Source organism: Scyliorhinus canicula, chromosome 2 (genome assembly GCF_902713615.1).
Source record: "Scyliorhinus canicula chromosome 2, sScyCan1.1, whole genome shotgun sequence".
Taxonomy (NCBI): domain Eukaryota; kingdom Metazoa; phylum Chordata; class Chondrichthyes; order Carcharhiniformes; family Scyliorhinidae; genus Scyliorhinus; species Scyliorhinus canicula.
Genome location: NC_052147.1, coordinates 289,150,737 through 289,173,971, shown reverse-complemented (window position 1 = coordinate 289,173,971; position 23,235 = coordinate 289,150,737). Strand labels below are relative to the sequence as shown.

General features: G+C 50.5%; 2 protein-coding genes across 4 annotated transcripts in view; one reads left to right on the top strand and one right to left on the bottom strand.

Annotated features, from left to right (window-relative positions):
• Window positions 1-18,756, bottom strand: part of xrcc5 (X-ray repair complementing defective repair in Chinese hamster cells 5) — a 333,072-nt gene extending 314,316 nt beyond the window's left edge. Inside the window, exons 1-2 of the mRNA XM_038790233.1 lie at window positions 18,688-18,756; window positions 16,807-16,920 (exon numbers count right to left, since the gene is read on the bottom strand). Of these exons, the coding sequence (XP_038646161.1) occupies window positions 16,807-16,920; window positions 18,688-18,705 (132 nt within the window). The 5' untranslated portion in view covers window positions 18,706-18,756. The remainder of the gene's footprint in view (window positions 1-16,806; window positions 16,921-18,687) is intronic.
• Window positions 18,757-19,041: 285 nt separating this feature from the next.
• tmem169b (transmembrane protein 169b) overlaps window positions 19,042-23,235 on the top strand; it is a 77,069-nt gene continuing 72,875 nt past the window's right edge. For all 3 annotated transcript variants that reach the window (XM_038790231.1, XM_038790230.1, XM_038790229.1), the window contains exon 1: window positions 19,042-19,171. The gene's annotated coding sequence lies outside the window, so the exon portion shown is untranslated. The remainder of the gene's footprint in view (window positions 19,172-23,235) is intronic.

The following is a 23,235-nucleotide window of genomic DNA, read 5'->3' as shown; positions in this document are numbered from 1 at the left end:
GTTTATTGGATAAGCATATGGATGATAAGGGCATAGTGTAGGTTAGATGGCCTTTAGATTTTTTCCATGTCGGTGCAACATCGAGGGCCGAAGGGCCTGTACTGCGCTGTATCGTTCTATGTTCTATGAGATTACAGATAGCTGCTGGAAAAATAGGGTGGTAATAGTTGGGTACTTTAACTTTCCCAACATTGGACGTGGGGATGCTGAGAGACCAGCAGAAAAGGCTCCTGGAGAAGTTGGAGGACCTAGAGAGCAGGTCCCACCGGCAGAGCTTGAGAATTGTTGGGCTCCCGGAGGAATCCGAGGGAGCGGACGCAGGGGCATACATAGCGGGTATGTTCAAGAAGCAGCTAAAAGATGGGGCATTGCCCCGACCCTTGGAGGTGGATAGGGCTCGCAGAGCGCTCGCGAGGAAGCTGTGAATGGTAGACCCCCCCCCCGGAGGGTGTTGAGATTCCACAGGTATCTGGATAAGGAGCATGTTATACAGTGGGCCAAGCAGACACGGACCTGCAAAAGCGACAACAGTATGCTGCGGATCTATCAGGACCCGAGTGCGGAGGTACAAAGAACAAAGAAAAGTACAGCACAGGAGCAGGCCCTTCGGTCCTCCAAGCCCGTGCTGCCCGACTAAACTACAATCTTCTACACTTTCTAGGTCCATATCCCTCTATTCCCATCCTAATCATGTATTTGTCAAGATGCCCCTTAAATATCACTATCGTCCCTTCTTCCACCACCTTCTTTTAGGAGGAACTTCTTCACCCAAAGGGTTGTGAATCTATGGAATTCCTTGCCCAGTGAAGCAGTTGAGGCCCCTTCATTAAATGTTTTTAAGGTAAAGATAGATAGTTTTTTGAAGAATAAAGGGATTCAGGGTTATGGTGTTCGGGCCGGAAAGTGGAGCTGAGTCCACAAAAGATCAGCCATGACCTCATTGAATGGCGGAGCAGTCTCGAGGGGCCAGATGGTCTACTCCTGCTCCTAGTCCTTATGTTCTTATGTTCTCTGGCAGCGAGTTCCAGGCACCCACCACCCTCTGTGTAAAAAAACTTGCCTCGTACATCTCCTCTAAACCTTGCCCCTCACACCTTAACCCTATGCCCCCTAGTAATTGACCCCTCTACCCTGTGGGAAAGCCTCTGACTATCCACTCTGTCTATGCACCTCATACTTTTGTAGACCTTTATCAGGTCGCCCCTCCAACCTCTGTCGTTCCAGTGAGAACAGAGTTTATTCAACCACAGGTGGCCAGGTAGAAGAGCGTGGTTTAACCAATACTAAAAGGAATAAAACTGGAGAAGTTAAGATTCAAAACAGAGGTAAAAAAACCAACGTAAGTGTACTTTACCTGAATGCTCGTAGTATTCGGAATAAAGTAAATGAGTTGATGGCGCAAATCATCGTGAATGACTATGATTTAGTGGCCATTACTGAAACATGGTTAAAGACTGGGAGTTAAACATCCGAGGGTATCAAACTATTCGGAAGGACAGAGTGGATGGTAAGGGAGGTGGTGTTGCTCTGTTATTTAAGGATGACATCCGGGCAATAGTAAAGGATGACATCGGTGCTATGGAGGATAAGGTTTTTAAGATCCAGCAGAGGGCAGCAGAGCAGAGCTTCTGATTGGCTGTTCCGGGGAGATTTGCATACGTGCAGTGCGGTCAGCGTAAGTTGAAGGTGCACCTGCACAAGTGACCCGAGGAGTTCGACGGAAGGCAAGCATCCAGCAGAGGGCAGCAGAGCAGAGCTTCTGATTGGCTGTTCCGGGGAGATTTGCATACGTGCAGTGCGGTCAGCGTAAGCTGAAGGTGGTTTGTGAAGGGGCTGTTCACGACTGACAGCTTTACCCGAAACACTACTTACGTAGTGTCTCCCTCCCATCCTCCTCCTCTAACAAAAAAAAAAGTTCTCTCCGTTGGATTGCTAAACTAACAAGTTTTTTATTTTTATTTTTCAGTAGTTGGGAAGTTAGTTCAGTGGGAATGGAGGCGAGGGCAGTTGAATGTTCCTCTTGCAGAATGTGGGAGGAAAGGGTCACCTCGAGTGTCCCTGCTGACGACATCTGCGGGAAGTGCACCCAACTCCAGCTCCTCGAGAGCCGCGTTAGGGACCTGGAGCTGGAGCTGGATGAACTTCGGATCATTCGGGAGGCGAGGGGGTTATTGAGAGGAGTTATAGGGAGGTAGTCACACCTCAGGTAAAAGAAGAAGGTAGATGGGTTACCGTCAGGGGAGGGAGAGGGAGAGGGAGAGGGAACCGGCAGGCAGTGCAGGGATCCCCTGTGGTCGTTCCCCTCTATAACAAGTATACCGTTTTGGATACTGTTGCGGGGGACGACTTACCAGGGGTAAGCAATAGGGCACAGGTCTCTGGCACAGAGTCTGTCCCTGTTGCTCAGAAGGGAAAGGAGAAGAGGAACAGAGCACTTGTCATTGGGGACTCCATAGTTAGAGGAACAGACAGGAGGTTCTGTGGGAACGAAAGAGACTCACGGTTGGTGTGTTGCCTCCCAGGTGCCAGGGTTCGTGATGTCTCTGATCGTGTTTTTGGGATCCTTAAGGGGGAGGGGGAGCAGCCCCAAGTCGTGGTCCACATAGGTACCAACGACATAGGTAGGAAGAGAGATGGGGATTTGAGAGAGAAATTCAGGGAGCTAGGGTGGAAGCTGAGAGCTAGAACAAACAGAGTTGTTATCTCTGGGTTGTTACCCGTGCCACGTGCTAGCGAAGTGAGAAATAAGGAGAGAGAGGAGTTGAACACGTGGCTACAGGGATGGTGCAGGAGGGAGGGTTTTGGTTTCCTGGATAATTGGGGCTCATTCTGGGGTAGGTGGGACCTACAAACAGAATGGTCTTCACCTGAACCAGAGGGGTACCAATATCCTGGAGGGGAGATTTGCTAGTGCTCTTCGGGGGGGTTTAAACTAATTCAGCAGGGGGATGGGAACCTAAATTGTAGTCCCAGTGTACAGGATGTTGAGAGTAGTGAGGTCAGGGATAGGGTTAAAAGTTCGAAAGAGGGCACCGGCAAGCAAGACGCTGGTTTGAAGTGTGTCTACTTCAACGCCAGGAGCATCCGGAATAAGGTGGGTGAGCTTGCAGCATGGGTTGGTACCAGGGATCTCGATGTTGTGGCAATTTCGGAGACATGGGTAGAGCAGGGACAGGAATGGTTGTTGTAGGTTCCAGGATTTAGATGTTTCTGTAAGAACAGAGAAGATGGTAAAAGAGGGGGGGGTGTGGCATTGTTAATCAAGGAAAGTATTACGGCGGTAGAAAGGACGTTTGAGGACTCGTCTACTGAGGTAGTATGGGCCGAGGTTAGGAACAGGAGAGGAGAGGTCACCCTGTTGGGAGTTGTCTATAGACCTCCGAATAGTTCCAGAGATGTAGAGGAAAGGATTGCAAAGATGATTCTCGACAGGAGCGAGAGTAACAGGGTAGTTGTTATGGGGGACTTTAACTTTCCAAATATTGACTGGAAATACTATAGTTCGAGTACTATAGATGGGTCAGTTTTTGTACAGTGTGTGCAGGAGGGCTTTCTGACACAGTATGTAGACAGGCCAACAAGGGGCGAGGCCACATTGGATTTGGTACTGGGTAATGAACCCGGCCAGGTGTTAGATTTAGATGTAGGTGAGCACTTTGGTGATAGTGATCACAACTCGGTTATGTTTACTTTAGCAATGGGCAGGGATAGGTATATACCGCAAGGCAAGAATTATAGCTGGGGGAAAGGCAATTATGATGCTATTCGGCAAGATTTAGGATGTATAGGATGGGGAAGGAAACTGCAGGGGATGGGTACAATCGAAATGTGGAGCTTTTTCAAGGAACAGCTACTGCGTGTCCTTGATAAGTATGTACCTGTCAGGCAGGGAGGAAGTTGTCGAGCAAGGGAACCGTGGTTTACTAAGGAAGTTGAAGCACTTGTCAAGAGGAAGAAGAAGGCTTATGTTAGGATGAGACATGAAGGCTCAGTTAGGGCACTTGAGAGTTACAAGTTAGCCAGGAAGGACCTAAAGGGAGAGTTAAGAAGAGCGAGGAGAGGACACGAAAAGTCGTTGGCGGATAGGATCAAGGAAAACCCTAAGGCTTTCTATAGGTACAAAAGAATGACTAGAGTAAGATTAGGGCCAATCAAGGATAGTAGTGGAAAGTTGTGTGTGGAATCAGAGGAGATAGGGGAAGCGTTAAATGGATATTTTTCGTCAGTGTTTACACTGGAGAAAGACAATGTTGTCGAGGAGAACACTCAGGTTCAGTCGAACAGGCTAGATGGAATTGAGGTTCAAAAGGAGGAGGTGTTAGCAATTTTGGAAAATGTCAAAATAGATAAGTCCCCTGGGCCAGATGGGATTTATCCTAGGATTCTCTGGGAAGCCAGGGAGGAGATTGCAGAGCCTTTGTCCTTGATCTTTATGTCATCTTTGTCGACAGGAATAGTGCCGGAAGACTGGAGGATAGCAAATGTTGTCCCCTTGTTCAAAAAGGGGAGTAGAGACAACCCTGGTAATTATAGACCTGTGAGCCTTACTTCGGTTGTGGGTAAAATGTTGGAAAAGGTTATAAGAGATAGGGTTTATAATCATCTTGAAAAGAACAAGTTGATTAGCGATAGTCAACACGGTTTTGTGAAGGGTAGGTCATGCCTCACAAACATTACTGAGTTTTTTGAGAAGGTGGCCAAACAGGTGGATGAGGGTAAAGCGGTTGATGTGGTGTATGTGGATTTTAGTAAGGCATTTGACAAGGTTCCCCACGGTAGGCTATTGCAGAAAATAAGGAAGTATGGGATTGAAGGTGATTTAGCGGTTTGGATCAGTAATCGGCTAGCTGAAAGAAGAGAGGGTGGTGGTTGATGGCAAATGTTCATCCTGGAGTTCAGTTACTAGTGGTGTACCGCAAGGATCTGTTTTGGGGCCACTGCTGTTTGTCATTTTTATAAATGACCTGGAAGAGGGTGTAGAAGGATGGGTTAGTAAATTTGCAGATGACACGAAGGTCGGTGGAGTTGTGGATAGTGCTGAAGGATGTTATAGGATACAGAGGGACATAGATAAGCTGCAGAGCTGGGCTGAGAGGTGGCAGATGGAGTTTAATGCGGAAAAGTGTGAGGTGGTTCACTTTGGAAGGAGTAACAGGAATGCAGAGTACTGGGCTAATGGCAAGATTCTTGGTAATGTAGATGAACAGAGAGATCTCGGCATCCAGGTACATAAATCCCTGAAAGTTGCCACCCAGGTTAATAGGGCTGTTAAGAAGGCATATGGTGTGCTAGCCTTTATCAGCAGGGGGATTGAGTTTCGGAGCCACAAGGTCATGCTGCAGCTGTACATAACTCTGGTGCGGCCGCACCTGGAGTACTGCGTGCAGTTCTGGTCACCACATTATAGGAAGGATGTGGAAGCTTTGGAAAGGGTTCAGACGAGATTTACTAGGATGTTGCCTTGTATGGAGGGAAGGTCTTACGAGGAAAGGCTCGGGGACTTGAGGTTGTTTTCGTTAGAGAGAAGGCGGAGAGGTGACTTAATAGAGACATATAAGATAGTCAGAGGGTTAGATAGGGTGGACAGTGAGAGTCTTTTTCCTCGGATGGTGATGACCAACACGAGGGGACATAGCTTTAAATTGAGGGGTGATAGATATAGGACAGATGTCAGAGGCAGTTTCTTTACTCAGAGAGTAATAGGGGTGTGGAACACCCTGCCTGCAACAGTAGTAGACTCGCCAACTTTAAGGGCATTTAAGTGGTCACTGGATAGACATATGGATGAAAATGAAATAGTGTCGGTCAGATAGGGTTCAGATGGTTTCACAGGTCAGCGCAAAATCGAGGGCCGAAGGGCCCGTACTGCGCTGTAGTGTTCTATGTTCTAAGGTTGAATCCATTTGGGTGGAAATCAGGAATAGTAAGGCGAAAAAGTTACTGATAGGAGTAGTCTATCGGCCACCAAATAGTAACGTTATGGTGGGGCAGGCAATAAACACAGAAATAACTGACACATGTAGAAATGGTACAGCAGTTATCATGGGGGATTTTAATCTACATATCGATTGGTTTAACCAGGTCGGTCAAGGCAACCTTGAGGAGGAGTTTATAGAATGTATCCGCGATAGTTTCCTAGAACAGTATGTAATGGAACCTACGAGGGAAAATGAAAAATGAAATGAAAAGCGCTTATTGTCACGAGTAGGCTTCAATTAAGTTACTGTGAAAAGCCCCTAGTCGCCACATTCTGGCGCCTGTCTGGGGAGGCTGGTACGGGAATCGAACCGTGCTGCTGGCCTGCTTGGTCTGCTTTAAAAGCCAGCGATTTAGCTGAGTGAGCGAAACCAGCCCCTCGGAACAAGCGGTCCTAGATCTTGTCCTGTGTAATGAGACAGGATTGATTCATGATCTCATAGTTAGGGATCCTCTCGGAAGGAGCGATCACAATATGGTGGAATTTAAAATACAGATGGAGGGTGAGAAAGTAAAATCAAATACTAGTGTTTTGTGCTTAAACAAAGGAGATTACAATGGGATGAGAGAAGAACTAGCTAAGGTAGACTGGGATCAAAGACTTTATGGTGGAACAGTTGAGGAACAGTGGAGAACCTTCCAAGCGATTTTTCACAGTGCTCAGCAAAGGTTTATACCAACAAAAAGGAAGGACGGGAGAAAGTGGGAAAATCGACCGTGGATATCTAAGGAAATAAGGGAGAGTATCAAATTGAAGGAAAAAGCATATAAAATGGCAAAGATTGGTGGGAGACTAGAGGACTTGGAAATCTTTAGGGGGCAACAGAAAGCTACTAAAAAAGCTATAAAGAAGAGTAAGATAGAGTATGAGAGTAAACTTGCTCAGAATATAAAAACAGACAGCAAAAGTTTTTACAGATATATAAAACAAAAAAGAGTGGCTACGGTAAATATTGGTCCTTTAGATGATGAGAAGGGAGTTTTAATAATGGGAGATGAGGAAATGGCTGAGGAACTGAACAGGTTTTTTGGGTCGGTCTTTACAGTGGAAGACACAAATAACATGCCAGCGACTGATAGAAATGAGGCTATGACAAGTGAGGACCTTGAGAGGATTGTTACCACTAAGGACGTAGTGGTGGACAAGCTAATCGGGCTAAAGGTAGACAAGTCTCCTGGCCCTGATGGAATGCATCCCAGAGTGCTAAAAGAAATTGCAGATGCACTAGTGATGATTTACCAAAATTCACTAGACTCTGGGGTGGTCCCGGTGGATTGGAAATTAGCAAACGTGACACCACTGTTTAAAAAAGGAGGTAGGCAGAGAGCAGGAAATTATAGGCCAGTGAGCTTAACTTCAGTAGTAGGAATCCTATCATCAAGGAAGAAATAGCGAGGCATCTGGATAGAAATTGTCCCATTGGGCAGACGCAGCATGGGTTCATAAAGGGTAGGTCTTGCCTAACTAATTTAGTGGAATTTTTTGAGGACATTACCAGTGCAGTAGATAACGGGGAGCCAATGGATGTGGTATATCTGGATTTCCAGAAAGCCTTTGACAAGGTGCCACACAAAAAGTTGCTGCATAAGATAAAGATGCATGGCATTAAGGGTAAAGTAGTAGCATGGATAGAGGATTGGTTAATTAATAGAAAGCAAAGAGTGGGGATTAATGGGTGTTTCTCTGGTTGGCAATCAGTAGCTAGTGGTGTCCCTCAGGGATCCGTGTTGGGCCCACAATTGTTCACAATCTACATAGATGATTTGGAGTTGGGGACCAAGGGCAATGTGTCCAAGTTTGCAGATGACACTAAGATGAATGGTAAAGCAAAAAGTGCAGAGGATACTGGAAGTCTGCAGAGGGATTTGGATAGATTAAGTGGCTAATACTTAACCCTTGGCTCGGGTCTGGCAGATGGAATACAATGTTGACAAATGTGAGGTTATCCATTTTGGTAGGAATAACAGCAAACGGGATTATTAATTAAATGAAAAAATATTAAAGCATGCTGCTGTGCAGAGACACCTGGGTGTGCTAGTGCATGAGTCACAGAAAGTTGGTTTACAGGTGCAACAGTTGATTAAGGCGGCAAATGGAATTTTGTCCCTTCATTGTTAGGGGGATGGAGTTTAAGACTAGGGAGGTTATGTTGCAATTGTATAAGGTGTTAGTGAGGCCACACCTGGAGTATTGTGTTCAGTTTTGGTCTCCTTACTTGAGAAAGGACGTACTGGCGCTGGAGGGTGTGCAGAGGAGATTCACTAGGTTAATCCCAGAGCTGAAGAGGTTGGATTATGAGGAGAGGTTGCGTAGACTGGGACTGTACTCGTTGGAATTTAGAAAAATTTAGAAACAGATAGATAGTTTTTTGAAGAATAAAGGGACTAAAGGGTTATGGTGTTCGGGCCGGAAAGTGGCAGGCCCGAGTGGCCAGATGACCTACTCCTGCTCCTAGTTCTTATGTTCTTATGTTCTTATGTAGGTCGACTCTTTTCAAGAAAAAGGTGAAGTTTAGGCTGTTGTATCCAGCTCGCCTCTGGGTCACATACAAGCAGTAACATTTCTATTTTGAGTTGCCCGAGGAAGCGCTGGACTTCGCAAAAAGGAAAGGACTGGTGTCGGACTGAGAACTTTGAACTCTGCAGCAAGTTTATGTTTTTAAAAATAAAGTTACTTGTTTTTGTTTTACGGACGTTATTTGTAATGCCTGCTGTATTGATCTGGGGCCAGTTGCAGAGCTGAGTAAGATAAAGTTTACATTTGCACTGTTGCGGGGTGGAGGTGTGTTTGTTCAGATGCTGGACCTTTTGCTTGACCTTTCCTTTGTTCAACTTGGATTTTTTTTCCTCTGTCGGGCAATTGTGTTGGGATTGTTTGTGAGGGAACAATAGGTGGGAGATTGTCTGGCACCGGGGCGAGGGTTACCACGCTAGCTGGGTGGGCTAGCTCACAGAAGCGGAGTGGGGGGTGAGCAGATGGTAGGTTTTCAAAGCAGTTGATTTATTTTGTGGAGGCACGGGGCGCGAGCTGGAGACTGGCCCAAGAAAGGGGATGGCTGATCGGTGAAGGGGGAGGCGATGAGACCCCCAACTAGACTGATCACCTGGAATGTAAGAGGGCTCAATGGGCCGGTCAAGAGGGCACGCATGTTCGCGCATTTGAGAGGACTGAAGACGGATGTGGTAATGTTGCAGGAGACGCACCTTAGAGTAGCTGATCAGATTAGATTAAGGAAAGGTTGGGTCAGACAGGTTTTTCACTCCGGACTGGACTCGAAGACTAGAGCGGTCGCGATTCTGATCAGCAAGCGAGTGGTGTTTGAGGCGGGAAGAATAGTTTCAGATGTGGGAGGTCGGTACATTATGGTCAGTGGGAATTTGGAGAGGGTGCAGGTGGCATTAGTAAATGTATACGCATCAAACTGGGATGATGTAGAGTTTATAAAGAGGTTGCTGGGAAAGATACCGGACCTGGATTTGCAGAAGCTGGGAGGGGACTTCAGCAGTTATTGACCCTGGTTTAGACCGGTCTAGCTCAAAAACAGGGAGGGTGCCAGCAATGGCTAAGGAGCTAAAAGGGTTCATGAAGACAGGGGGGGGGGGGGGGGGGGGGGGGGGGGATGAGGAGGGGGGGAGAGGAGGGGGGGGGAGGAGGAGGGGGAGGGGGGGGAGGAGGGGGGGGGAGGAGGGGGAGGAGGAGGAGGGGGGGAGGGGAGGAGGAGGAGGGGGGGAGGGGACACGGGGTAATCGGCGATCACAATCCCAGACCATGCCCCGCACTGGGTCGACCTGCAGGTTAGTAACGACAGCAACCAGCGCCCGCACTGGAGGTTAGACGTGGGACATGTAGCGCACAAAGAGGTGTGCGGACAGGTGAGGAACTGTATTCAGAATTACCTGGAGGTCAACGACACGGGAGAAATTTTGGGAACGGTGGTCTGGGAGGCATTGAAGGCGATGGTTAGTGGGGAGCTGATCTTGATACTGGCCCACAGAGAGAAGGTAGACAGGACAGAGACGGACTGACTGGTAAAGGAGATACTACAGGTCGACAGGAGGTATGCGGAGACCCCAGAGGCAGGGCTTTTAAGGGAACGCGGAGGCTACAGGCGGAGTTCGGCTTGTTAACCACAGGAAGGGCGGTAGAGCAGCTCAGAAAGGCGGGGGGGGGGGGATTTATGAACATGGAGAGAAGGCCGGCAGGATGCTTGCACAGTAGCTTAGAAAGAGGGAGGCAGCCAGGGAGATAGGGGAAATAAAGGACGGAGACAGGAACCTGGTGGGAGATCAGCAAGGGATGAATAAGACGTTTAAGAAGCTGTACGGGTCGGAACCCCCACCGGGGCCGGAGTGGATGAGGCACTTCCCAGGGGGGCTGAATTTCCCAAAGGTGGACGGGGGGCTGGTAGAAGGGCTGGGGGCCCCGATCGGGATCGAAGTGATAGCGGAGGGGCTGAAGGCCATGCAGTCGGGTAAAGCCCTGGGACCGGATGGGTACCCAGTGGAGTTCTATAAAATGTTCTCTGGGATATTGGGGCCATTGTTGATGAGGACATTCAATGAGGCAAAAGAGGGTCACAGGCCACAATCTCACTGATCCTGAAGCGGGACAAGGATCCGGAGCTGTGTGGGTCCCACAGGCCAATATCCCTATTGAGTAAGGAGGGCAAGAAGAGGTCACGAAAAGTCATTGGCAAATAGGGTTAAGGAAAATCCCAAGGCTTTTTACACATACATAAAAAGCAGGAGGGTAGCCAGGGAAAGGGTTGGCCCACTGAAGGATAGGCAAGGGAATCTATGTGTGGAGCCAGAGGAAATGGGCGAGGTGCTAAATGAATACTTTGCATCTGTATTCACCAAAGCGAAGGAATTGGTGGATGCTGACTCTGGAGAAAGGTGTGTAGATAGCCTGGGTCACATTGAGATTCAAAATGACGAGGTGTTGGGCGTCTTGAAAAATATTAAGATAGATAAGGCCACAAGGCCTGATGGGATCTACCCCAGAATACTGAAGGAGGCAATAGAGGAAATTGCTGAGGCCTTGACATCTTTGGATCCTCACTGTCTTCAGGTGATGTCCCAGAGGACTGGAGAATAGCCAATGTTGTTCCTTTGTTTAAGAAGGGTAGCAAGGACAATCCAGGGAACTACAGGCCAGTGAGCCTTACGTCAGTGGTCGGGAAATTACTGGAGAGAATTCTTCGAGACAGGATCTACTCCCATTTGGAAGCAAATGGACGTATTAGTAAGAGGCAGCACGGTTTTGTGAAGGGGAGGTTGTGTCTCACTAACTTGATAGAGTTTTTCGAAGACGTCACAAAGATGATTGATGCAGGTAGGGCAGTGGACGTTGTCTATATGGACTTCAGTAAGGCCTTTGACAAGATCCCTCATTGTAGACTGGTACAAAAGGTGAAGTCGCACAGGATCAGGTGTGCGCTGGCAAGATGGATACAGAACTGGCTCGGTCATAGAAGGCAGAGAGTAGCAATGGAAGGGTGCTTTCCTAATTGGAGGGCTGTGACTAGTGATGTTCCGCAGGGATCAGTGCTGGGACCTTTGCTGTTCGTAGTATATATAAATGATTTGGAGGAAAATGTAACTGGTCTGATAAGTAAGTTTGCAGACGACACAAAGGTTGGTGGAATTGCGGCCAGCGATGAGGACTGTCAGAGGATACAGCAGGATTTAGATAGTTTGGAGACTTGGGCGGAGAGATGGAGTTTAATCCGGACAAATGTGACGTAATGCATTTTGGAAAGTCTAATTCAGGTCGAAAATATACAGTGAATGGTAGAACTCTAAAGAAGATTAAAAGTCAGAGATATCTAGGTGTACAGGTCACTGAAAGGAGCAACACAGGTGGAGAAGGTAGTCAAGAAGGCATACGGCATGCTTGCCTTCATTGGCCGGGGCATTGAGCATAAGAATTGGCAAGTCATGTTGCGGCTGTATAGAACCTTAGTTAGGCCACACTTGGAGTACAGTGTTCAATTTTGGTCACCACACTACCAGAAGGATGTGGAAGATTTAGAGAGGGGTTGAATAAATTTGGTTTATTCTCACTGGAACGATGGAGGTTGAGGGGCGACCTGATAGAGGTCTACAAAATTATGAGGGCCACAGACAGAGTGGATAGTCAGAGGCTATTCCCCAGGGTAGAGGGGTCAATTACTAGGGGGCATAGGGTTAAGGTGCGAGGTGCAAGGTTTAGAGTAAATGTACAAGGCAAGTTTTTTTACACAGAGGGTAGTGGGTGCCTGGAACTCGCTGCCGGAGGAGGTGGTGGAAGCAGGGACAATAGTGATATTTAAGGGGCGTCTTGATAAATATATGAATAGGATGAGAATAGAGGGATACGGACCCAGGAACTGTGGAAGGTTGTAGTTTATTCAGGCAGCATGGTCGGCACGGGCTTGGAGGGCTGTACTGTGCTGTACTGTTCTTTGTTTGTTCTTAAAGGGACACTGCTCCAACATAAAATACACCAACTATAATATAAAACCGATAGATTTTTGTCAGGCAAGGGAATCAGTTATCCAGGGTAGATTGTGGAATGTGAAATTCAAAACACAAACAGATGATCCATGATCTTATCAAATAGCAGAGCAGACTCGAGGGGCTCAATGCCTACTTGTGCTCCTATTTCAGTCATTTAAAGGTACTGATGGGAAAAAAGCAGAGAAGAGCCAAAATAGGATAGTTCTTCCAATGCTCTGATGGCTTCCTCCTGTGCTGTGTCATTCTATAACTTTCACTCCTGACAGAGTGACAACTACAAATTTACTTTTACATAAGAACATAAGAACATAAGAGCTAGGAGCAGGAGTAGGCCATCTGTCCCCTCGAGCCTGCTCCGCCATTCAATTAGATCATGGCTGATATTTTGTGGACTCAGCTCCACTTTCCGACCCGAACACCACAACCCTTAATCCCTTTTTTCTTCAAAAAACTATCTATCTTTACCTTAAAAACATTTAATGAAGGAGCCTCAACTGCTTCACTGGGCAAGGAATTCCATAGATTCACAACCCTTTGGGTGAAGAAGTTCCTCCTAAACTCATTCCTAAATCTACTTCCCCTTATTTTGAGGCTATGCCCCCTAGTTCTGCTTTCACCCGCCAGTGGAAACAACCTGCCCGCATCAATCCTATCTATTCCCTTCATAATTTTAAATTTTTCGATAAGATCCCCCCTCATCCTACTAAATTCCAACGAGTACAGTCCCAGTCTACTCAACCTCTCCTCGTAATCCAACCCCTTCAGCTCTGGGATTAACCTCTTGAATCTCCTCTGCACAACCTCCAGTGCCAGTACGTCCTTTCTCAAGTAAGGAGACCAAAACTGAACACAATACTCTAGGTGTCGCCTCACTAACACCTTATACAATTGCAGCATAACCTCCCTAGTCTTAAACGCCATCCCTCTAGCAATGAAGGACAAAATTCCATTTGCCTTCTTAATCACCTGTTGCACTGTAAACCAACTTTCTGTGACTCATGCACTAGCACACCCAGGTGTCTCTGCACAGCAGCATGCTTTAATATTTTATTGTTTAAATAATAATTCCGTTTGCTGTTATTCCTACCAAAATCGATAACCTCACACTTGTCAACATTGTATTCCATTTGCCAGACCCTAGCCCATTCACTTAACCTATCAAAATCCCTCTGCAGACTTCCAGTATCCTCTGCACTTTTCGCTTTACCACTCATCTTAGTGTCATCTGCAAACTTGGACACATTGCCCTTGGTCCCCAACTCCAAATCATCTATGTAAATTGTGAACAACTGTGGGCCCAACACGGATCCCTGAGGGACACCACTAGATACTGATTGCCAACCAGAGAAACACCCATTAATCCCCACTCTTTGCTTTCTATTAATTAACCAATCCTCTATCCATGCTACTACTTTACCCTTAATGCCATGCATCTTTATCTTATGCAGCAACTTTTTGTGTGGCACCTTGTCAAAGGCTTTCTGGAAATCCAGATATACCACATCCATTGGCTCCCCGTTATCTACTGCACTGGTAATGTCCTCAAAAAATTCCACTAAATTAGTTAGGCACTACCTGCCCTTTATGAACCCATGCTGCGTCTGCCCAATGGGACAATTTCTATCCAGATGCCTCGCTATTTCTTCCTTGATGATAGATTCCAGCATCTTCCCTACTACTGAAGTTAAGCTCACTGGCCTATAATTTCCTGCTCTCTGCCTACCTCCTTTTTTAAACAGTGGTGTCACGTTTGCTAATTTCCAATCGTCCGGGACCACCCCAGAGTCTAGTGAATTTTGGTAAATCATCACTTGTGCATCTGCAATTTCCCTAGCCATCTCTTTTAGCACTCTGGGATGCATTCCATCAGGGCCAGGAGACTTGTTTACCTTTAGCCCGATTAGCTTGCCCATCACTACCTCCTTAGTAATAACAATCCTCTCAAGGTCATCACCTGTCATAACCTCATTTCTATCAGTGACTGGCATGTTATTTGTGTCTTCCACTGCGAAGACCGACCCAAAAAACCTGTTCAGTTCCTCAGCCATTTCCTCATTTCCCATTATTAAAACTCCCTTCTCATCCTCTAAAGGACCAATATTTACCTTAGCCACTCTTTTTTGCTTTATATATTTGTAAAAACTTTTGCTGTCTGTTTTTATATTCTGAGCAAGTTTGCTCTCATACTCTATCTTACTCTTCTTTATAGCTTTTTTAGTAGCTTTCTGTTGCCCCCTAAAGATTTCCCAGTCCTCTAGTCTCCCACCAATCTTTGCCACTTTGTATGCTCTTTCCCTCAATTTGATACTCTCCCTTATTTCCTTAGATATCCACGGTCGATTTTCCCTCTTTCTACCGTCCTCCCTTTTTGTGGGTATAAACCTTTGCTGAGCACTGTAAAAAATCGCTTGGAAGGTTCTCCACTGTTCCTCAACTGTTCCACCATAAAGTCTTTGCTCCCAGTCTACCTTAGTTGGTTCTTCTCTCATCCCATTGTAATCTCCTTTGTTTAAACACAAAGCACTAGTATTTGATTTTACCTTCTCACCCTCCATCTGTATTTTAGATTCCACCATATTGTGATCGCTCCTTCCGAGAGGATCCCTAACTATGAGATCGTGAATCAATCCTGTCTCATTACACAGGACAAGATCTAGGACCGCTTGTTCCCTCGTAGGTTCCATTACATACTGTTCTAGGAAACTATCGCGGATACATTCTATAAACTCCTCCTCAAGGTTGCCTTGACCGACCTGGTTAAACCAATCGATATGTAGATTAAAATCCCCCATGATAACTGGTGTACCATTTCTACATGCATCAGTTATCTCTTTGTTTATTGCCGGCCCCACCATAACGTTACTATTTGGTGGCCGATAGACTACTCCTATCAGTGACTTTTACGCCTTACTATTCCTGATTTCCACCCAAATGGATTCAACCTTATCCTCCATAGCACCGATATCATCCCGAACTATTGCCTGGATGTCATCCTTAAATAACAGAGCTACACCACCTCCCTTACCATCCAGTCTGTCCTTCCGAATAGTTTGATACCCTCGGATATTTAACTCCCAGTCTGGTTTAGCTCACCAGGCTAAATCACTGGCTTTTAAAGCAGACCAAGCAGGCCAGCAGCAAGGTTCAATTCCCGTACCAGCCTCCCCGGACAGGCGCCGGAATGTGGTGACTAGGGGCTTTTCACAATAACTTCATTGAAGCCTACTTGTGACAATAAGCGATTTTCATTTCATTTTCATGACCATCCTTTAACCATGTTTCAGTAATGGCCACTAAATCATAGTCATTCACGATGATTTGTGCCATCAACTCATTTACTTTATTCCGAATACTGCGAGCATTCAGGTAAAGTACACTTACGTTGGTTTTTTTTACCTCCGTTTTGAATCTTAACATCTCCAGTTTTACTCCTTTCAGTATTACTGGGCCTATTCACTGAGCTCCCCTCAGTCACTGTACCTTGTACTGTCGCCCTTTTTGATTTTTGACTATGTCTTCTCTGTCTTGCACTTTCCCCCTTACTTCCTTTTGCTTCTGTCCCTGTTTTACTACCTTCCAACTTCCTGCCTTGGTTCCCATCCACCTGCCACATTAGTTAAACCCTCCCCAACAGCTCTAGCAAACACCCCCCCTACGACATCGGTTCCAGTCCTGCCCAGGTGCAGACTGTCCAGTTTGTACTGGTCCCACCTCCCTCCAGAACCGGTCCCAATGCCCCAGGAATTTGAATCCCTCCCTCTTGCACCATCTCTCGAGCCACGCATTCATCCTATCTTTCCTGACATTCCTACTCTGACTAGCTCGTGGCACTGGTAGCAATCCTGAGATTACTACCTTTGAGGTCCTACTTTTTAATTTAACTCCTAACTCCCTGAATTCAGCTTGTAGGACCTTATCCTGTTTTTTACCTATATCGTTGGTGCCTATGTGCACCACGACAGCTGGCTGTTCACCCTCCCCCCCCCCAGAATGTCCTGCAGCCGCTCCGAGACATCCTTGACCCTTGCACCAGGGAGGCAACATACCATCCTGGAGTCTCGATTGCGTCCACAGAACCGCCTGTCTATTCCCCTTACGATCGAGTCCCCTATTAATATAGCCCTGCCATTTTTCTTCCTGCCCTGCTGTGCAGCAGAGCCAGCCACGGTGCCATGAACCTTGCTTATTGCTAGCATTTTCAGCAGCTAATTACTGGGAGTTCAGCCAGTGCCCTCGTCATTTTACCTCTCTGTACGTCATCATTTTCGGGAAAAGTAGGAAAATTGCACATGGAGGCAAGTATATTATACAAAGAGTAAAACTTGTTACCTGACGTTGAACAAACATTAGTACAACTTTCTGAGCTTGGTCAAATGGAGTGTCCTCCCCCAGAAGCGAGTTGCTTGTTGTAAATCCCACATCCCAGCACAGGACAATGGCACTCTGCAGGAACAGCAATTGCAAAAGCAGTGTCATCAGAGAGTCAGAACAAATCGCCCAATCATTTGGCCAAACTATGTTGCGCAAAATCGGTCACAAATAAGGTAGGGTAAAAAGGGACAGCCCTTACATTCGCAGACACAGCTAGCCATGAGGCTGACAATGTATACCGCACTTACTCAAGAGCGGGTCAAAGGCCATCACTTTCAGCCCTGAGGATCATAGAATTTACAGTGCAGAAGGAGGCCATTCGGCCCATCGTTTCTGCACCGGCCCTTGGAAAGAGCACCCTCCCCAAGCTGACACCCCTACCCTATCCCCGGAACCCACCCAACCTTTTGGACACTAAGGGCAATTTAGCATGGCCAATCCACCTGACCTGCACGTCTTTGGACTGTGGGAGGAAATCGGAGCACCCGGAGGAAACCAATGCAGACACCAGAACGTTCAGGCTCCGCACAGACAGTGACCCAAGCCGGGAATCGAACCTGGGACCCTGGAGCTGTGCTAACCACTGTGCTACCATGATTCCCCAGATGGAGCTCGTAGAGTTGACCAGGGAGAACTGGTGAATGTGATTTATTTAGACTTTCAAAAGGCTTTCGACAAGGTCTCACATCACTAGATTAATATGCATAGTTAAAATGAATGGGATTGTGGGTGGTGTCTTGAGCTGGATAGAAAGTTGGTTAGCAGACAGAAAGCAAAAAGTTGGAATAAATGGATCTTTTTCCAATTGGCTGGCAGTGACCAGTGGGGTACTGCAGGGATCTGTGCTGGGACCCCAACTGTTCACATTAATGATTTAGACGAGGGAACTAAATGCATTATCTCCAAATTTGCAGATGATACAAAGTTGGGTGGGAGGGCGAGCTGTGAGGAGGATGTAGACAGGCTGAGTGAGTGGGCACATGCATGGCAGATCCAGTATAATGTGAATACATAGAACATAGAAAAGTACAGCACAGAACAGGCCCTTCGGCCCTCGATGTTGTGCCAAGCAATGATCACCCTACTCAAACCCACGTATCCAACCTATACCCATAACCCAACAACCCTCTCCCCTTAACCTTACTTTTAAGGACACTGTGGGCAATTTAGCATGGCCAATCCACCTAACCCGCACATCTTTGGACTGTGGGAGGAAACCGGAGCACCCGGAGGGAAACCCACGCACACACGGGGAGGACGTGCAGACTCCGTACAGACAGTGACCCAGCCGGGAACCGAACCTGGGACCCTGGAGCTGTGAAGCATTTATGCTAACCACCATGCTACCCTGCTGCCACAGTATAATAAATGTGAGGTTATCCACTTCAGTAGCAAAAACAGGAAGGCAGATTATTATTTGAATGGGTGTAAATTGAGAGGTGGATACTCAGCGAGACCTTGGTGCCCTCGTGCATCAGTCACTTTGACAAGGTGCCTCATGGCAGACTGGTACAAAGGGGGTCACATGGGATCAGAGGTGAGGTGGTAAGGTAGATTCAGAACTGGCTCAGTCACAGAAAGCAAGGGGTAGCAGCAGAATAGTGTTTTTCTCAATGGAAAGTTGCTACGAATGGTTTTCCACAGGGATCTGTCCTGGGCTGAATGGCCTCCTGCTGGGTATCATCCCAGCCCGGGGGGGGGGGGGGAGGGCGTCTGATCAACGGAGAGTGGATGAATGAATGGCAGACATTTGGGGAAGTTTCACAGAGAAACTGATATGTGAATCTGTAATGAGGAGTTTGCAGAGCCGCCCGGGTCTTTCTGACGGTTTAAATTTACCTTACTGACTCGCGCCATCTTCCCAGAACATTCCTGACTTCACTTCCTGTGCCCGATGACATCTCAGCGGACCGGAAGCCAGGATATGTGGGCAGGGAGAGGCGGCCATGTTGCTAAGGGCATGGCGGCCGTGTTGGTCAGGGAGAGGCGGCCATGTTGGGGAGGGAGAGGCGGCCATGTTGCTAAGGGCGTGCCGGCCATGTTGGTCAGGGAGAGGCGGCCATGTTGGGGAGGGAGAGGCGGCCATGTTGGGGAGGGAGAGGCGGCCATGTTGGGGAGGGAGAGGCGGCCATGTTGCGAAGGGAGAGGCGGCCATGCCAGTGAGGAGGAGGCGACCATGTTGGGAAGGGAGAGACGGCCATGTTGGTGAGGAAAGAGGTGTCCATGTTCTGGAAGGAGCGGAGCCCATGTTGGTGAGGGCGGGGCGGTCCATCCCGGTAACCACGGAGCTTTTATCCAGAGCCAGAGGAGAGAGAGAAACCCGGTAATTCCCCAAACCCGGGGGGATGGGGGATGAGGAGGGATGAGGAGGGATGAATGAGGAAGGAGGGATGAATGAGGAAGGAGGGATGAATGAGGAAGGAGGGATGAATGAGGAAGGAGGGATGAATGAGGAAGGAGGGATGAATGAGGAAGGAGGGATGAATGAGGAAGGAGGGAGGGAGGAAGGAGGGAGGGAGGAAGGAGGGAGGGAGGAAGGAGGGAGGGAGGGATGAGGAGGGAGGGAGGGATGAGGAGGGAGGGATGAATGAGGAAGGAGGGATGAGGAAGGAGGGAGGGGAGGGATGAGGAAGGAGGGAGGGAGGGATGAGGAAGGAGGGAGGGAGGGATGAGGAAGGAGGGAGGGAGGGATGAGGAAGGAGGGATGAGGAAGGAGGGAGGGAGGGATGAGGAAGGAGGGAGGGAGGGATGAGGAAGGAGGGAGGGATGAGGAAGGAGGGAAGGGAGGGAGAGGAAGGAGGATGAGGAAGGAGGGAGGAGGAGGATGAGGAAGGAGGGAGTGAGGAAGGAGGGAGGGATGAGGAAGGAGGGAGGGATGAGGAAGGAGGGAGGGATGAGGAAGGAGGGAGGGAGGGATGAGGAGGGAGGGATGAGGAGGAGGGAGGGAGGGAGGGATGAGGATGGGAGGGAGGGATGAGGAAGGAGGGAGGGATGAGGAAGGAGGGAGGGAGGATGAGGAAGGAGGGAGGGATGAGGAAGGAGGGAGGGATGAGGAAGGAGGGAGGAGGGAGGGATGAGGAAGGAGGGGGGAGGGAGGGATGAGGAAGGAGGGAGGGAGGGATGAGGAAGGAGAGAGGGAGGGATGAGGAAGGAGGAGGGGGAGATGAGGAAGGAGGGAGGGATGAGGAGGGAGGGAGGGATGAGGAAGGAGGGAGGGAGGGGTGAGGAGGAGGGAGGGAGGGATGAGGAAGGAGGGAGGGAGGGGTGAGGAAGGAGGGAGGGAGGGGTGAGGAAGGAGGGAGGGAGGGGTGAGGAAGGAGGAGGAGGGAGGGGGGTGAGGAAGGAGGGAGGGAGGGGTGAGGAAGGAGGGAGGGAGGGGTGAGGAAGGAGGAGGGGGGAGGGGAGGAAGGAGGGGGGAGGGATGAGGAAGGAGGGGGGAGGGATGAGGAGGAGGGGAGGGATGAGGAAGGAGGGGGGAGGATGAGGAAGGAGGGGGGAGGGATGAGGAAGGAGGGGGGGAGGGATGAGGGAGGGGGGGGGAGGGATGAGGAGGAGGGGGGGAGGGATGAGGAAGAAGGGGGGGGGAGGGATGAGGAAGAAGGTGGGGGGGAGGGATGAGGAAGGGGGGAGGGATGAGGAAGGGGGGGGGAGGGATGAGGAAGGAGGGGGGAGGGAGGGATGAGGAAGGAGGGGGGAGGGAGGGATGAGGAAGGGGAGGGATGGGAAGAGGGAGGGAGGGAGGGATGAGGAAGGAGGGGGGGGGAGGAGGGGATGAGGGGGGGGGAGGGAGGGATGAGGAAGGAGGGGGAGGGATGAGGAAGGAGGGGGGAGGGAGGGTGAGGAAGGAGGGGGGGAGGGAGGGATGAGGAAGGAGGGGGAGGGCGGGATGAGGAAGGAGGGGGGAGGGCGGGATGAGGAAGGAGGGGGGGAGGGAGGGATGAGGAAGGAGGGGGGAGGGAGGGATGAGGAAGGAGGGGGGAGGGAGGGATGAGGAAGGAGGGGGGGAGGGAGGGATGAGGAAGGAGGGGGGAGGGAGGGATGAGGAAGGAGGGGGGAGGAGGGATGAGGAAGGAGGGGGGAGGGAGGGATGAGGAAGGAGGGGGGAGGGAGGGATGAGGAAGGAGGGGGGAGGGAGAGATGAGGAAGGAGGGAGGGAGGAGGGAGGGATGAGGAGGGAGGGAGGAAGGGATGAGGAGGGAGGGAGGAAGGGATGAGGAGGGAGGGAGCGATTGTGGAGGAGGAGGAGGGAGGGAGGGATGAGGGAGGGAGGGAGGGATGAGGAGGGAGGGAGGGATGAGGAGGGAGGGATGGGGAGGGAGGGATGAGGAGGGAGGGAGGGAGGAAGGGATGAGGAGGGAGGAAGGGATGAGGAGGGAGGGAGGGATGAGGGAGGAGGGAGGGAGGAGGAGGGAGGGAGGGATGGAGGGACGAGGGGGGAGGGAGGGAGGGGGGAGGGCGGGAGGAGGAGGAGGGAGGGATGAGGAGAAGGGAGGGATGGGGAGGTGGAGGGCAGGGGTGGGGGGGAGGTGGAGGGGGGGTGGGGAGGGGGGAGGGGGTGGAGGGAGGGGAGGGGGGGAGGGGGAGCAGGAGTGGGGATGAGGGAGGAGGGGGTATGAGGGAGGAGGAGGAGGAGGGGGGATGAGGGAGGAGGAGGGAGGAGCAGGAGGGGGATGGGGGAGAGGGGAGGGGGGGAGAGGAGGGAGGGGGGAGAGGAGGGAGGGGGAGGAGGGGGGATGAGGGAGGGGGGGGAGGGGGGATGAGGGGGGGAGGGGGATGAGGGAGGAGGAGGGGATGAGGGTGGAGGAGGAGGGGGATGAGGGTGGAGGAGGAGGGGGATGAGGGTGGAGGAGGAGGGGGATGAGGGTGGAGGAGGAGGGGGATGAGGGAGGAGGATGAGGGGGAGGAGGAGGGGGATGAGGGTGGGGATGAGGGAGGAGGATGAGGGGGGAGGAGGAGGGGGATGAGGGTGGGGGAGGGGGGTGAGGGTGGGGGGGATGAGGGTGGGGGAGGGGGATGAGGGAGTAGGGGGGGTGGGGGAGGGGGGATGTGGGTGAGGGGAGGATTAGGGAGGTGAGTGAAAGGGGGAGGGGCGGATGAGGGAGGGGGATGAAGGAAGTGGGGTTAGGGATGAGGGGGGAGGGGGAATGAGAGAGATTGAGGGATGAGGGAGAGGGGAAGGAGGAAGGGAGGGGTGTGGGAGGAGGATGAGGAAGATGGGGAGGGGGTGGGGGATGAGGGAGAAGGGATGAAGGGGAGGGGGGATGATGGATGGGGGAGGGGGGATGAGGGAGAGGGGAGGAGTAGGGAGGTGAGTGAGAGGGGCGGATGAGGGAGGGGGATGAAGGAGGTGGGGTTAGGGATGGGGGATGAGGGGGAGGGGGGATGAGAGAGATTGAGGGAGAGGGGAAGGAGGAAGGGAGGGGTGTGGGAGGAGGATGAGGAAGATGGGGAGGGGGTGGGGGATGAGGGAGAAGGGATGAAGGGGAGGGGGGATGATGGATGGGGGAGGGGGAGGGGGATGAGGGAGGGGGAGGGGGGATGATGAGGGGATGGGGGGGCATGAGGGAGGGTGATGAAGGAGGTGGGGTGAGGGATGGGGGAGGGGGATGAGGGAAGGGGAGGGGGATGAGGGAAGGGGAGGGGGAGGGGGATGAGGGAGGGGGGGATGATGAGGGGATGAGGGGGAATGGGGGGCATGAGGGAGGGTGATGAAGGAGGTGGGGTGAGGGATGGGGAGGGGGGATGAGGGAAGGGGAGGGGGATGAGAGAGGAGGGGGGATGAGGGAGAGGGTGGGCGGGGGATGAGGGAGGGATGTGGTGATGAGGGAGAGGGGGATGAGGGAGTGGGGAAGGAGATGGGGAGGGGGGGTGGGAGTGGGATGAGGAAGAGGGGGGTGGGGGTGGGGAGGGGGGATGAGGGAGAGGGAAGGGGATGAGGGAGGGGGTGAGGGAGGGGGGATGAGAGAGGAGGGGGGGGTGAGGGATGGGGGTGTGAGGGGGGATGAGAGAGGAGGGGGGATGAGGGGGGTGGGAGGAGGGAGGGTGGGGTGAGGGATGGGGGTGGGAGGGGGATGAGGGAGGGGGGTTGGGGGGATGAGGGGAGGGGGATGGGAGGGGGTGAGGGCAGGATGAGGGGGGATGATGGAGGAGGGAGGGGGGGATGAGGGAGAAGGGGGGGAAGGTGGCGCCGGAGCGAGGTGACTTCTTGCAAGCTGTGCCTAGCATACCCTCTAATTCTATCTTTCACTCGCGTTCTGTGCTTCTAAAACTTCATTCTAACTCTTTTAAACTCTCTGACAACATTATGAAGTTGATCTATTCTCTATACCTTGCTATAACTGTAACATTATATTCTGCAGTCTCTCCTTCCCTATGTACGGTATGCAT